The 16,895-nt window shown below is 37.8% G+C and overlaps 1 protein-coding gene across 4 annotated transcripts in view; it reads right to left on the bottom strand.

Moving 5' to 3' along the window:
- Positions 1-16,895, bottom strand: part of LOC101435719 (pro-neuregulin-1, membrane-bound isoform) — a 211,047-nt gene that overhangs the window by 14,574 nt on the left and 179,578 nt on the right. For 2 of the 4 annotated variants that reach the window (XM_071212640.1, XM_071212638.1), the window contains 2 exons: positions 8,962-9,020; positions 2,572-2,595 (listed from right to left, as the gene is read on the bottom strand). In XM_071212640.1, coding sequence (XP_071068741.1) covers positions 2,572-2,595; positions 8,962-9,020 — 83 coding nt within the window. Of the gene's footprint in view, positions 1-2,571; positions 2,596-8,961; positions 9,021-9,610; positions 9,679-16,895 lie in introns of all 4 variants that reach the window. The other 2 variants (XM_071212641.1, XM_071212639.1) reach the window with 1 other exon arrangement.

The following is a 16,895-nucleotide window of genomic DNA, read 5'->3' as shown; positions in this document are numbered from 1 at the left end:
TGGTGAATTGCTGGGCAAACAGTGCACCTGGAAACACAGGGCTGGTGTCGCACATTGTGCCGCAGAAGTCAAATGAGGAAGTGAAATGTGAATGCTTCTATGCTAATTGCTTGTGTCTACCACCCCAAGCCCTCTTCCCCCATAGCCACAGGGCAGGGAATTCATTTTTATGAGGTGTTATTCTGAGCTGATGCTGCCGAAGCCTCTGTCTTGACCTTGGCATCTGATCAGATTTTAGCATCTCGAAGAAGCAGAGGCACCATCTCTACCCCACTAGTCCTTCTCTGGGGAACTCCAGACCCCAGAGCAGTCTATGACGAGTGCAAGCATTGCTGCCAAGAAAATGAAGGCCCTGACCTCAATTTAAGGGTGTCCGCTTGCCCTTGCTTTATTTTCTCTTCTTTTAAAACTGTAAGGGCACAGTAGCACTTTTTCACTGATGTCTTAACAGTCTATCTTTAGCAAAGGCTGGGGAATTGCTCCTGCAAACTACAAAAATAGAGACATTTATAAGGGATAAAAGGGTAGAAAGGTAACTTGCGTGCCCAGGTTTTCTTCTGACAAATATTTTTGTGGGGGAGGGAGTAGGTGATCATAAAAGAAGAGACTGAGTTGGGTTTGTGGACAAAGGGTGTATGACCTGCTCACTCTTCCTTCGTTACGTAGGAACACACATGCTTTCCAGTGAAGTCAATCACGGAATGGATTATTTCAAGGAAATAAAAAGGTAGTTCAATAAAGGACAATGGGTAATGCCAAAGTACCAAGAAGAACTGATTGCAGCCAAGTCCCATAGAAAAGGGATGTGGGACTCAGATTTGGCCTTCACATTAGCATTTGCAGAAGGCACTACCGAATTTTCACCCACATTTCTATTTGATTTTTCCATGATATTATAAGATCAGATGGACTCCTACAATATTAATGCATTAGGGGAAAAATACCTGAAGAATAATATCAACAATGAGTTCTTTTAATTCCTTTTTTGCCCTCCTCTGATAGGGTCCACAGGGCAAGAGAAAATTAGAGGCAGCACTAAAATAAAAGAAAAAAATCCCAACACAGTGGGCGGGTCTGCTTTAATGAGTGGAAGCACATCTGAATCTTTCTGGTTTGGCTGCCGGTATTGTAGTGAATCAGACCAAGCACATTTTTAAGTCTGATCTGGCCATGCCAAGAGACAGAGTCCTTGTCTTTTTCATTTCTGATGGACCTTTAAGTTCTGATTTTCCTTAGGGATGCAGTGTACTGGCTTAGCAGACCCAAAGCAATAAAGCGAGAAAGATGCTGTTGGGAAAAAGGGAGGGAATTTTTTTCTCCCTGCAGGAGAGGCCAAGACGCCTTTTCAGACGTGGACAACTTTCTTCCTCATGTAGACCACGTGCCATCTGCGTGATTGGGTGCCTTCTGTCTTGCTTCTCATTCTTGGAAGATGTTCTCTGGTGGACAAAAGTCTGCTCACCTAAATTTGGGGACTTTCGCCATCAAGTCAATGATTTTCTCCTGGAATTCTTTTTGGAGGGGATGGGCAATCAGGTTGTGTTTCTATCTCAGTAATTGCCAGAGCTTGCAACAAATGAGGGAAAGTAGATTGGGTGTTCATTGATGTTATCACCCAAAAGCTTGGAACAGCTGTATGATGCCACTGGAACCAGCAGGATAGGATGGTGAGAGACTCGGCTCATGAGAATATTGCTTTGTCCCCCCAGCCCCTGCTCTAGGGCTGGATGTCCAGAAACACCTGCTGGCCCTGCCTGGGGAACCTCTGGGGTGGTAGCTCAGCTGCCCTGCTCTTCCAGACGGACTTTGGCCTTTTCTCTCAACTATTTTGGATGGAGGCCTTCAAAAAGAGAGTCATCCCCAAATTGGATGTGCTCGTATGAGATATTTTCTTTATGTCCACAGTGTGAAAATTTCTATTTGATTGCTTGTCTGAATAATCTTAGCGAATCCATTAGCATTGGAATTAATTTTCACCCAAAGTAGCGCAAGGCATATTTCTATTTCCTTGCTCATAAGCTAATGAAGATGACCAGAGTAGTACTTGAACATCTCTAGAAAATGAGTTAAGTCAAGTCCATGCATGTAATATTGTGTTGAAATGTCAGTGCTTTCTAGTCCACTGTATTATTACATACACGATTTTTATACTGTATGTCAAGCTTCCCTCAGTCTAAGATGTGGTATGCTTCTTAAGTGTAAAAGCTTCTTTTGTTCTCAGACACCTTGTTTGATTTCTCCTGGAGCCTTATGTCTCCACTCAGACTTACCCCAGATTTTATACATTGTAGCCAGAGAGTAGGTCAAGGGATGTGGGGGATATGTGAATTTGCAGCAGGTGAGGTGATTTTAAACTCTGAAGTTGGGAATATAAAACCTGCTGTACTCAGTAACTGTTCAGTAAACTACTCATGACTTGAAAGCAGAGAAATCATTGTTATAGCTGTATGATCCCTTCTAAAGAAAAAGGAAATTAGTTAGGAACTGAAAGGTAAGAGTAGGATGGGAAAAAGATTTAAACTCATAGGCTCTAAATTCTGCAGGCTAAAAGGAATGATGATTGATCCATACCCATAAATTCAATCCCAAGATGCTCTGCCAATGCAGAAAGTTGACAAAAAAAAAAGAAGGGAAAAAGTTTCAGAAAAGAGCAATACACTGCACTCCAAAACACATTACACATGACTATTACGGCTTTTTGTGCGTGCACATTGAATAAGACTGGATGGTGGGTGGTTAATGAAGCAGTGCTCAGGTAAGCTTGCTTGAGTCCACGTTGGGAACTGCTCTATAGAGGTGGCAAAATACCAGCACACCGAATCCTTTTTAACCCTTAAATGACTTTACTGAGGGAAAAGCTGCATATCTAAATGACCCTACACACTACTTGTTTGGGAACAGAAATACTGAAGTTTACTGTCAGAAAAGACATTAGCGATTATTTCAATCCTCTCATTTTAAGAAGAGGCACAAGTAAAATTCCACGGAGGTAAATTTTTTACCCGAAGACACCCAGTGGCAGAGTCAGGAGTAGAAACCAAGAGGATAGTAATTTTGTCTGAAAAATTATTGCGTTAACATTTTTTGTTGTTGTTGTTGCATTTTGGGGTAGTTATATTTTTGTTGCTTTGGTTATTTTTTTAAACTATATTTCCTTCTCCTAACCTTCTATTTTCTCAACCACTTACACATTTCATTCACAGAAAGCAACACACCCTTCTGACCAATAAGCCGTAAAGGGACTTGGGACAATGGACTGTGCCTCCAGTTACATACATATATATATAATTTCTGTAGGGCACAGGACGTTGCCGGGCTCTTTAGTGAATTTTAATTTATTTCTCCCTGAGCTAAGAGTGAAAATTAAACAATATCTCCATGAAGGCACAAAGGTGGCCTTGCTGGGCTGCCCCGAGGAGCAGTTCTGACCGCATTCTGGACTCCTTTGACTCTGGAGACCCCAGGATGGTAGGGCCAGCAAAACCCGCACGAGTTCCAATGGAGAAATTGGGGCAGAGGATAGAAAAAAAGTTCTCCAGTAACAACACCGCCCATTCTTGAAACACAAATCGTTAATCAAGTTTCATTGGGCGAGATGCCCGAGTACCTCCCTTGTTTTCTTGTGGGTGCTGGCAGCGAGGCAGGTGGGAGGAGGCACCGGGTGAAAACAGAACTCCAGAGGTGGGCATTTTCTCTCCTTGGTCACTAATCTGAGAAATAGCAGGGCAGTTCAATAACGAGGAGTCCTCAGTTTTGAAAAACATGCAGGTGTTGGGAGTGTGTCTCTCACAAAAACATCCATTTGGGAGCAGTAAAGCATCTCATAGAGAGGGGCAAAGAAGAGGCCAGCGGGCTGGAGCCCCATCCTGGTTTCAAGTCCTGTCTCTGCCATTTACCTGTTCGGTGACTTTGGACAAGTTAATCTTTCATTGATGAAATGCTTCCGAAATGAACACGTCTCACAGGTGACCCATGGAAGATCACCAGAAGTATGCTGGCCAACAGCAGAGCATTTAACAGCTTAGGTAACAGGTGTGCCTTGAGATTTATCTTGGGCACTTACTGCATTTAGATTGGATGGCCAGGAAAAATCTGAAAAGGTGCTGGGATATTTTCAAATATAAGGACTTAAAAATTGGCTACCCCTTAAGGAAATGAAGCTTCCCAGAGTAAAAATGAAATCAAAGAGTAAATACAATAACAATAAATGGGAGCACTATTCATAATTGCGAGACTGCTCTCCCTTGGGTCCAGGGTATGTAGGCAAAGAACGTAAATTTTTCATAAATTGAAAGGCAGGGGATTTAGAGCTAATTTAGTTGCACAATGTTCACAGCAGAATACTTTATTCAAATCCAAATGAATTTCTCTTGCCTCTGGGCAACACTCAATTTGTCAGATTGACATTTTGTTTGCCCTTTGCTTCCTTCATATAAACTCTGCTACCGCAAGGTGAAAAAACTCATTTTCCAAGGAAGTTGATAATATATTTTCGAAGCATTTCCATAAGGATGTGACACAATTTTCCTTCCTAGAAACCCCCCACTCTCACCTTTTCCTACCAGTCAGTAATATTTTAAGGGTTAAAATCAAGAGATATCTACATAAACTCCTTTCAGAGAATCATTTATCCCATGCCTACGTGAACACTGCTAATGATCTATATTAGTTGCATAGAAGCTTGGTTAAGTCTTCAATATAATTAGTGGCATGCTCATGCATACATATTGCTGCATTTTCAGTTATATAGGTAAGACTGTGGGCCTAACTCTAATTTCATTTCATGGGAAGTCATTCATATCAGGCAGTTCCAATTTCAAATAATTCAATGGGAAATTGGTACTTAAAATTGGAATCTCTTCTGGCCATAAGCCCTAACAAGGAAACAAGCAGAGGAAACATGCATGCATCAATCATCTAGACCTGGAGCAAATACTGCTCTAATTTGTTTTTACTATTGGTAGCTATGTTTCTTTCATTGTGAGTGAAGAAAAGCAGAATACACAACAGTTCTCATCTTATGAAAAGGTGATTTCTTTCTATTTAAGCTAATGTTGGTTTAGGCTCATTATGTATCACACACTTCCTATTGAACTTCTACCAAGCCACTACATTTTTCAAATTAGATTAATAATTCAAAACTACAAAGGTTACTGTAAACAGTTTAGTTTCCTTTTCTACATGTGACTTCCTGCTCTGCACCAAGCCATATGAAAATTAATTTAAATCTAAGAGTTTTCAGAAACAAATATTGACTCACTAATCCTTGGCCTTCATATTTTTATGTGTGCTTGAAGGAAACTGATTAACCTGAACGTTGAATTAAAATTCCAGTTGTATTAGAAGAATAAAATGATTTTCTTCTACCTGAATGATATATACATATGTGTAGCTACAGTTTCTGTTAAAATTTGAAGACCTTTGGGATTTTACTCTCTAGTATCTTGGGCCTGCTTACCCAAATCATCTCAAAGACAGATGTGGAGTCTTAACTTTCTGGACCTCTGAGACTTTTAAAGGCGTGACAGTTCTAAGTGGGACCAATTAGCATCTGACTTTTAATTTTAGACTTACCTGTGTAAATGTAGAAACTTTATTTTTCACATAAATCAATCCGTACTGCCACTGAGCTGTTTGAAAGGTAATGGGAGACTTTCTCCTTACTCCCAAGTTTTCGTGTGCACCTGAACACACAAGCACACACACACACACACACACACACAGTAGAATCTCACTAATGCTTATTTGAAATTTATGATTATTCTGTCATAGGTGAAAGGTGCCTTTACTTTTACTGTCAGCAAGATACAGATGTTCAATAAATAAACAGGCTTTTAAAGCAGTCAGCAACTGATGCAAATAATTTATGCACTAGTATCCTATGATTGAAAACTACTTTTAAGGGTATCTGCTATGTTAACTCATTTTGAGAATGTGCTTAAAAGTGCTAAAACTGAACTCTAAAAATATCCTCTAACTTGGGCTATCCCGTAATTAGTTTCTATTATATGTTAATTTATGTATGATATACTTGCTCCATACTGCCCCTATCTGTTGCAGCTGTGAATGCTTTTATATTCTATAAGCATATAAGTCTACAGATTGATTTTAGATTGGCTGTACACACACACACACAGATATCACACTGATGAACACGATCCTTTCAGTTAGGAATTCTGTGTTAAGATAGGTCAAAGTTGAAGCTGACTAACCTTGGTGATATTTTCCTAGAGAGCACTATAAATGTATTTTATTTCAGGGCAAATTTACTGCCTCCGAGAAAGCCATATAAAATACTCATTTGTTCCTTACTTTCAGATTTTAAATCAGTTTTTATCTTTCAATAAATGACTCATGGGACATTCTAACCAGAATCAGTGTATGGAATCCTAATAACGTAAGTTACGTACTAACAACCTTAATTTTACAAAAATGTACTTTTTTTTTCAGAATGTTATTCAACTGAAAACTGGGTTCAGTAGGTTTTTTAATGTTTCTACTTGAAGCTGGGGAATATCTTTTCTATTGAAATGTAAAATGTGATTTTCTAGACTTTATGAGCACCACTACATTTAAAAACGCCCACTGTTTTTTGCTTTGTTTTGTTTTTGCATCCTTCATTGCTACTTGAAGAACATAAAGTTCCTAAGAACAGCAAACGTTCCTTTATTTTCCAGCCTTCTATATATGGGAGTATGAAGAGATAAAAACAGAATTTAAGACACAGAGATTAGAGAATTAGCTCTGTGCAAGACAACACTGGGAAGCAATTTCTGAGTGGAAGTTCTTCCTTTTCCAGACCTGCAGCATCACTGTGCACCGTCATTGCATATTTGGTTCATAAATGTGCTTCCTCTCAATCTTTATCAAATCAGGTAAAAAAAAAATGCTGCTTTCTTGGATGTCTTCCAAAAGTGTCATTTAAAGCTTAGTAAAGAATTTATTTAAGGAATCACACCCTGAGTTTCTTAAATGTATAATGGTTATTTTAAGTGATGTCTTTTGAAAGAGAAAATGGTCTAAAGGAGTTGAGAACATTTTCTCTGGTTACTATTGTCATATTTAACTCCATTATTATTCTGGGAAATACCTTCATTTTAATGTTTTTCTCTATATGCCTTCAATGCATAATGAAACTCTCTCTCATAGTGCCAAAAATATTCAGAAATTTCATTAAATTGCAAATACAAATTTATTGTATTTACACAGTCACAAAGATTTTGCTAAACTGAAGTTATCTGAATTATAAACACATTTCTAAAAGGAATGGCTGAATGCAGTAAAGAAAATTCCTTTTTTCCTCTTCTCTGTTTAGTTTCCATCTTACTTACTTTAAAAAAAATCTATAGCCATGGAGAGAAATGTTCTGCCAACTAAATGCATATTATCTAAAGATTTGTGAATAAGATAAAGACTGAAAATTTAGCACTGCCAATTTACCCATTTTTTCACAACAGAAAAAATGGCCTATGACATAATCTTTGATATGTAGCCCAAGTAAAAACATAATAAGTACTACTTCAATAATAAATGACTGAATATCATGGGTTTAATAACCTTATAAATGCATTACGGAATTTATTCTGATAATTCTGATGATTGTTAAAAGGAGTTACAGACCTTATTCTTTGTATGTGTCTGAGCAAGAATAAATCTCCATTTATTTTTTTAAGGACAATTAAATGACCACATCACTGTGTCTTATGTTACATGGGTTTAAACTGCAATACGCCAGGTGAAATATTCTTTCAGGATCAGCAACTGATGCTCTAAATTAAGGGCTGGCAAACTCTGGCCCATGGACCAAATGAAGGCTGCTTTTGTAAATAAAGTTTTACTGGTACTAAGCCATGGTCATCCATTTATGTACTGTCAATGGATGCTTTGGGCTACAACAGCAGTCTGTTGTAAACATACTCTAAATCGCCCCCAAATCCTAAAATATTTATTTTCTGACCCTTCATAGAAAAATTTTGCAGTCCTTTGATTTAAATGGATACCTATATGGAACTCGTTTTGAATACAATGCCTTGAAAGGGTCAGAAATCAAAAGCTAGTAAATCCCAGTTCACATGGCCAAAAACATACTCTAGTTATTCCTGCGATTATATAAAATGTGAATTGGGTTCTACACAGATGATGTTCAAAACTAATGAAATCATAGAAATGCTGGAATTTTCTAGTTCTGCATTTAAAAATATATATTCTAGAGTTGGATTATGCTATTTCAAAGTAAGTCGCAAATGCTTTTTAAACTATTTTTCCCTGAAGTTAACTTTGAAACCAAAATAAAGAAATGATTGGATTGATTATACTATTTCTGGATTACTCGATCTCTAAGCAACATGAATGTAGGTCAGGCTACCTCACTTGCTGTGAAATGTTTGTTTTTAGTTTTCCTACTCAGTGCTTTTTAAAAATTTTTATACCTAAATGCAAACTGTTTCATTAATGAAGAGAAACATCTGAACTCTTTTTATTATGTTTATTTGTTATAAATAACACATTCAGAATCAAAATTAACTTACCATCACTTCAAGTGCATATTGGTTTACAACTTAGCAACATCCTTCCCAGGATGTGGCCCTTTTATAAAGAAGATGGACTGTTTAGAAGAATGATTTTATTTTCTCAATAAAAGTGAGACTTTTAAATGCCTTTATTATAATTTCACTGCTTGAGAGTGACTATATCATTTTGCATCACAGAATTCAGTATCGATTGCATAAATTTCCAGAGTCTCACATGCCTATTAGTAGCTCAGGGCCAACTAATCACTAACAGAGGGAGTAATACAATTGCTTTGGTTAATGTTCTCATGCGACAGGTAGAGGCAGTCAACATTGGACCTGGTGAGACACATCTAGCTCTAGGTGAAATCTGAGGGGATGCAGCAACAAGAAAGCAGCACCGACTGAGCATGCTCCTAATCAGGCAGAGACAGAAAGGGGGTGGACGTACTGTAGAAGCTGGCCATTACGTAGTTTTGGCAGCGATCACCAGTAAACTCATTTGGGCACCTGAGAGAAGAAACAAAAAAACAATGGTAGAAAAAACAGAGAAAAAGAGAAGAGATGAATATATGCTAGAAAGAAGCTCCTTCAGTGTCAACTGACTGAACTTGGTGAGTTCACCCTCAGCAACTGACTCTTTGTACTAATCATGGCTTTTAGACTCTGGCCATTCCCCAAATGATTAAAATTTTGGAAGCTGTGCAGTGCTTTGGACAAAATGCAGAAAAAGCCCAGCATTTCAAGCGACCGCTTTCTTTCAAAGGGAGCCACTTAACATGAAATCTAATGTTTTATTCATTTCAGTTGTCCATTTGATAGCTCTGGTCCAAAATGTTGGAAGGCAATCTTTCTTGGCTAGACTGCCTGCCATGGTTGCCAGCATCACTGGCCATTGTGACTGGTCATTCTTTCTAATGTATGGTCCATGCTGGGAGATAGTCAACCAAGGTAATGCTGAAATGGGTTTGTACCCTGAGTGTTTGAGCCATAATTAGAACAAAAGGAATCAGGTGCAACTGAGCTGCAAAAGCACCAAGTGGTAGTGATTGTTGCTGTAGTTTGGAGGAGAAAGTAAATTTCAGATTATTTTAACATACTTTCTTGGTTTTGGACTTTCATGGGCACATTCTCAGTACATCTTGCTCCAGTGAATCCAGGTTGGCACCTAGAGGGCAAAAATGTGATAAGCAATAGAATGCTAAAGACACTGAACTATCAGACTGGCAATTTTCCTCCTATGGAATATGGAGATTCCTACAAATGACCTGGTTACTGAGCAACATAAAAAAAAAAAAAAAAAGAACAAACATCGAGAAAACCATGTCCCATGAAAACTGTTGTGGATTGTTTTTGTTGTCTTGTGCTTCAGTCTTCAAAAGATCAGTTACTGAAATTTAACTAGAGTGAAATTGGAAAGTTGAATATGGGTGGCAAAACATGAGTAGCTGAGTCATTTTCTTTCTGGCAGGACCTCTTTTGCCACTGAGCATTGACTCTTACTACATGAAAACACTGGTATTGGTAAGAGCTTATATGGTTCCATCCATAATATTTTATTATTAAATATATATATATATACACACACACACACATACACACACAACCAATTTTGTACTTGTTTCACAGATACTTTTATATTTGCTAAATCGTCATCCCTGGTAATGGATTATGTTAGAACCTAAACTGCACTAGAAGTCAAACACTTATTCATTCTCCAGTGACCACTGACAAGAAAACTACACTCCCTGTTTTATTTTCTAAGCTATCACAAATTCTGTCTCATGTTTTATATTAAGAGCAGCGAGTAGAAACAGCTTCTTACTAGCATAGATTTCACTTAATCCAATCATCCCAAATCGAAGGCAAATGCATTTTTAACTTGAGAACGAGTCTTCCTCTACAGTAGTATTCCATTGAAGATGTCTGCATTTAAGATAAAACCATTTGGAAAAACAAGTTTTATTTACTCACCCAAAATTCTATAATCTTGGTATCATACTGTCCTTAAGGTTATGCAGTGGGGCTGTGCTTAAATACGGAAGTCCTTTATAACTGATCTTTTTTCTCCTGTTACTTTAGTAACTAAAGCCCTTAGGATTGGATTCATTCTATCCAACTTAAGGTTCTACTAAATAGAGCCATCAAAAGGTTCTAGTAAGCAAATATACGTACAGATGGCAAAATGTTAATTGAAAAATCAACACATATAGCCATAATCATTATAAATGGTCTACCTACAAAACAATCATCATGTTAAGCACCTATCTAATATAACTTAATTCTGATAGCACCCTTTCTTCTCCAGAGCAAATATCCATAAGAACAAACATTATCGGTTTCAGCATCAGATTGAATAAAACTATTAATTTTTACTAATATAAGGGTGATTTACTTCCATTTCCTTCAAGCCAAACTCAATGCTAGAAGAATGTTTTCAAGTTAATTTGGTACATCTGATTTTTCTATGTCATGGAGCATGGTCTACAAGATAAATTACTAGCAGTTTCAGAGCATTTTTTCCCCATGAGTACTTGTGTAAACTTACAGCCGAATTATGATTATTAACAATGATATCATATAATGACCATTTCATCTTACCGATCTGTGTTTTTTCATAAAAATGAAAATTCTCATATTGATTACACAATTCACTTTTTCATACAAAAAACACAGAGCATTTGTGTAAGATGTGTGGATAATCTGTATGGGGGGGGGTGGGGGAGAGAGGACAGGACAAACCATTTGAAGAAAAGAAATGTCCTTCTTTAGGGATCATGAAATTCACAAATAGTTGAGGACTCATGAGTCTCCTATGGGAAGGAATGGATTTATTAGGAAAATGCCACAGAGGCATCTTAGACCCAAGAAGTTCTATGATCAGAAAGCACAGGACAAGTAGGTAAGGGGGTTAAAAATTGCACCCACTCAAATTTCTAATTATTACAAACTTTTAGCATGATACTTGCTAGAACACTATCATTAATGGTGGTTTATCTCTATCCTAAGACCATACAGAATGTTTGGAGCAGTAACACAGAGCTACTCAAGATAGGCAAATCCTTGTTGGAATTCTCACCTACATTTCTCAATGGAAACTATCCTTTCATTAAGGTTTATCTTCACTTGGGAGGTGAATTTCCTTAGTGTACAGCCTGAGTACTTGAAGAAGTCCATGAACCACCAGCATCAGCATCTTCTGGGAGCCTGGTAGAAATGGTAGAAATGCAGACTATCCGGCCCTAACACAGAAGGACTGAGTAAGAATCTGCGATTTAACAAGACCCCCAGGAAACCTGCGTGTGTATTAAAGCTGAAGATAAGGGATTATGAACTCGGAGCAGGGGGTCTCGGGTCGTCTATCATGGAACCACAGTGTCTTCTGTTTGGCTTTACTGGGCCTCAGTTTCCTTAGTGATAAGGAGAATGAATTAAATGATTTTCAAAGATTCTCTTAATCTACACTCATCCTAATAAAAGGAATCATTGGAGTAAACCCACACATTGTTTCCTTGAATAGCCTTACCAGTCAATCATGGATGACAGAACGGCAAGGACTTTCAAAAGCCATCTTTGAGAGAATGGATTTTTAAGACATTCTTGAAGGCAAAACAAATAGCAAATGCCCATTCCTGTGCAATGTAAGTGTTCAGCAACAACGTTGTAACTTTTGTGAACATTTAGAGTTGTCACCAAATCAGATGGAAAGTTATGGAAAGTGCTTGGGAAAGTTTCTGCATAAGCACATTGCAGGCTGCATTGATTGTGTAGAGAAGGAATATGCAGAGGAACAATTATAGGACTATAATCTCTGATTAAATCTACGGAATAACTTCCAAAAGAATAGGCAGAATGGCTGGTTTGGCATATTTCAACATGAATATTTCACATTAAATGCTGCTCTCCAATCTATTACTTTTTGGGAGATGGGAGTACAGCAAACACTCCGACATTTGAACGTTGTATTTTGGCATGTATCTGAGCAAATTCTAAGAATTTGACTTCTAAGAACAACCCAAGTGTTTTAATAATGATCATATACCTGTTGCTGCTTCAAAAAACAGACACCATGTTTCCTTATCAGATTAGAGGCTGGAAATTGTTTTCTTGATTCTATTCTAGTATTTGCTCTTAACACGCTAAACTATCTTTGTTCTCTATTTGTTCTTAGTGGGATGATAATTCTTAAACTTCATGACAGTTCTTCTGAGCTTAGGCATCATCTCTTCCAATGAACTAACCCTTCCCTGACCTCCTCTTCGCCATCTCCCACTTGCACACCTGGCTTCGGGTGCCCACTTTGCTTCTCACCTGGTATGCTGTCCTGATACCCTTCACTGCACTTACCCGTGTTGTGATAATCTGCTTCTGTATTTTTCTCCTCTACTGGGTCAGGAGCAGGTTGAGGATAGCAACCACACTTTGACTCTTTCATATCTCTAATTCCCAGCACAGTGGGTGCCTGGCTCACAAAGGACATTTAAAGAATGTTTGTTAAACTGAACTTGAGGTAGGATCAGACTGCCAAGTCCAATCAAAACATGTATCAAAGGAGACTTTCACACAGAAAATTGATTTGCCATGTATAGATTTAACTAGAAATTCATTCTCCTCTGTGGACTTCCAAGTATTGTTTTTAAAAACAGGAAGTCTGGGGGCCCTCTTCATAGACTCTCCCTCCCCTAAATAAAAACCTTGAACATTGCTTTTGTAATCCTGAAAAGAGTCTATTACTCTTCAACAATAAGTTTACTATCTTAGATTTAAATCCTGTTGTCCTGAAATACCAGCTGACCTAAGAGTCAATAAACTGGCACAATCTACCAGCCAAGACTTCAGCATGGCGCTGGCAAAATAAAAGCTAATTTCAATAATAACCTCGACACACTGTTATGTCTACTTGTGATCAACCATGAATTCATGGCCTTTGAGAATAAATTTAGTGCTGTGTACATTCTTATATTCTAATCGAATAAATTATTTCTTTTTTATTTGTGGAGTCTCTAGACATATTCAAAGATATCCACAGATGGCCCGAGAAGCTTCTGGTTATTTATGGTTAGAGGATTTTAAAAACCATTTATAATTTATGCTCAATTTATAAACCCTCCTTAGGCCCATTTTCTCTTCCATTCCTTATTTCTTGGTTTCATTAATTTCCATCAGCCCTCTCTTGATTCAACAGCGGAAGACAGAAAAGGTCCATCTGATATTCTACCTCTCTTTAGTCACCACTCCACAATGAAATATTTGGACAATCTTAAAAGACTATGACTAAAAAAGAAAAGTATGCTTTTTTTTTTTCGCTCTTCTTCAGCTCTAGTTGGAGTGTTTCCTCTTATATCACACAGCATCTGTTTGGTGACTATTTTACAAATACTAAATAATGGAAATGTCAAAAAATATACATTGAGGAATATTTGTGGCTTGAAGTGATAAACGTCAGGCCTTTCACCTTCTCTCTGTGTAAACCAGAGTTGGCAGTGTACGTACTGGCTTGCATATTTGTGCTGGACTGTTTTTCTGCAGTATCATATTGCAAATGCTGACTTTTCTTACCCTGTAGTCTGCTCAGCATTCTGGCCAGAAGTCGCCCACTCACTGGATGAATATCTGTGTTGTAGATTATTATTTCCCAAATGTATTATTCCTATTAGTCTGCATTTTTCCAAGATGAACCTCATTCTGTTATCTACCTACAAGAGAAATTTCTTGAGGTTTGTATATGCTTTTCTAATTTGCGTTTTAGTGTTCCTTTTGGTATCATCTGCAGAAGACATTTATTTCCCAAGGGGCTGTCCTCTTCTAAATCATTAAAAAAATATTAAATATAAAACGTTCCAATAATGTTTCCTTCAGATCCAACCCCATACCCTCCCCGTCACTATTCAGCTCTAATGTATCATCTCTTTTCTTTTTTATTAGGATCAGGGGACCAGTTTCCAATCCAGGAGATAACGGGATACATAGAGTGGCCATACTGGACTCATGGGTAAACGTGGGGAAAAAACGTATCTAAGTTGTCCTGGCTCTCGAATGTGAGTTTTCAGTGTCTAGGACACGCGATCCCAATGAGGGCGGCAGTGCCTATGAATTAAGTGCTTGCTTGAACCCTGCTGCCCTTCCGCCGTTGTTTGTACAGCTTGTTCTGAAACGCTCATCTGCAGGCTAAAGCCCTCCCCAGTGTTTATTCTACATGATGCATCTTTTAAGTTTGGGGTCAAACTATTCCATCGGATATGGGATCAATCTACATCCCATACATCTCCACGTCATTCTGACACAATGACATATTGACTGCTAATTTGTGCTTTGGTCTTCCTCTCTGGAGGATGCTCTTTCCTGTCTGATCGAACAGCTGAGCAATTCAGAGGCGCTTTAGAGTTCTTTCTACTCTCCCTACCTCTTTTTATGACGAAGAACCTAAATAGTCATTTTGTACGTCAACATTTAATATGAATATTTGAAAATTGGGAATTTATTCTAAATAAACAGCATGCTAGGAAAGACTACTGCATAGAAGTTTTCTTCCACAGATGTTATGACTCTGACTCGTTGAGGTTGCCCCTTAAATTATCTCCTTCACAGCAATCAGCACACCTACGATTTAAAATAATTCAATTACTTGAAATAGCCCTAGCATTCTTAATAGCTTATAGGCTCCATGAGGGCAGTCATCAGTCTTTTTTTACTCATCACTTCATCCCCAATCCTAGCACAGAGAATGGCTCACAGAAATTGCTAAACAAATCCATGTGGCTGGCTGGTTGATTTTATGAGACACATGAAGAGGGAAAGGCAAGCTGACTTTAGGCAAGACTGCACCTAAATTGGTTCTTTAAAGAAAAAAAGTATTTCCCTCAATCTACCTTGGTAGTCAAAGTCAAGGTTAGGTACTACTCTGCTAGTAAACACAGAGTAGGATTGCAGACATCTGAGGGCCCAAAAAGAATTGAAGACATGGTCCCCAGAAGAACTTTTATCTAGATCTACGCCACTAGAATCCTACCCACTCTCTCACGAATGCTGCCTCCATCTGTTAAATGTTTTAGGGTTCAAGAACAGAAAAGTGCTACAAACGTGTAACACTGGTTCTGAAGAAGGAACTCTCTCTGGGCTGGAATTAAGTTGCAGGAAGCAGTTTGTTCTTATGGACTGGGAGTTGCAGCCCAACATATATCCCTTTTATCTATTCCAAATTTATCTTTCTATAATCACGATGATGAGACCGTAGGACATAACCATGATTTTGAACCATAAGTCCTTCATTTAATTGTTAATCTAGCTTTATATAAATAGCATAAACGTTATCATCACTATCATGATTATTATTAGTTCAGGATTTTATAAAGCTTTAATCTTAGGAAGTATCTTTGCCTTTCTCTCCTCCATTGAACCTAGTCCCCAATTTTCTCTAGGCCTTATGGAAGTCTCTCTTCCCCCAAAATCAGCAATGTTCATGGTGTCACTCTCCAGCTCAAGAAACTACTATGAGTCCCTATTAGCAATCACAATGTTTTTAAGTCTTCTGCTTGGTTCAATGCTCATACGCCGGTTCATTGTCTAATTTGGTTGTTTTGTTTTGTTTTGTTTTGTTTTCCCTTCCCAGGGGAAAGCTGCCAATCCAGGTTTGCAGGTGACTCTTAAGTGCAAAAAAGGATCGCTGCAATCTCAACACCTGCCTGTTCCACAGGGAAGACTCCATAATTTATGGCTATTTTTATAAAGTCATTCCCAACTTATTCCAGTTGAATCTTGATGATTTTAATAATAAGCAATGTACAATCAGGAATACTCTGATTTATTATTTTAGCTCTTTGATTTTCCCAAACAGGCTAAGTTTACGGAAGCCAAAGACCATGGCTTATATTTCTCTCTGTGTTAAAAACCACCTGGCATTGATATAGCTACTCTACAAACAAATGTTAATTAATATTGAGTTTAGTTTATTATTGCACATTTGTTTGGGCTTTATCTCCTAGTTACCTGTTTCTCATAACTGTCTCCTAAAATAATGCATAATATGGGACCTTACATATTGTATAAGTTTCATAAAAATTAATTATGCAAAATCTTAAAAGTTAATGTTTGAAAGCACCTCCCATCTTCCCAGGTTTTGTGTTTTGCTTTTGTTTTGTTTTTGCATAGAAGAAAGCTAATGTTTAGGGATATTAAATGATTTATCAAATCATAATAAAGCTAGCTGGTGGCCCCACCAAACCAAACAGAAACTACATTTGTTAAATAAAATTAAATCATGGAGTTTAACTGGGATCACACAATCAGTTAATGCAGGTGTATTTTCCCAGTGTCTACAGACAGTATGTAATACCACCACTTACTTTTACTATAAGAAAAAATAAAAACCTTGCTTCCCCAGAGTTA

Source organism: Dasypus novemcinctus, chromosome 29 (assembly GCF_030445035.2).
Source record: "Dasypus novemcinctus isolate mDasNov1 chromosome 29, mDasNov1.1.hap2, whole genome shotgun sequence".
Classification (NCBI taxonomy): Eukaryota; Metazoa; Chordata; class Mammalia; order Cingulata; family Dasypodidae; genus Dasypus; species Dasypus novemcinctus.
This window is presented reverse-complemented; position numbering and strand designations above follow the sequence as displayed.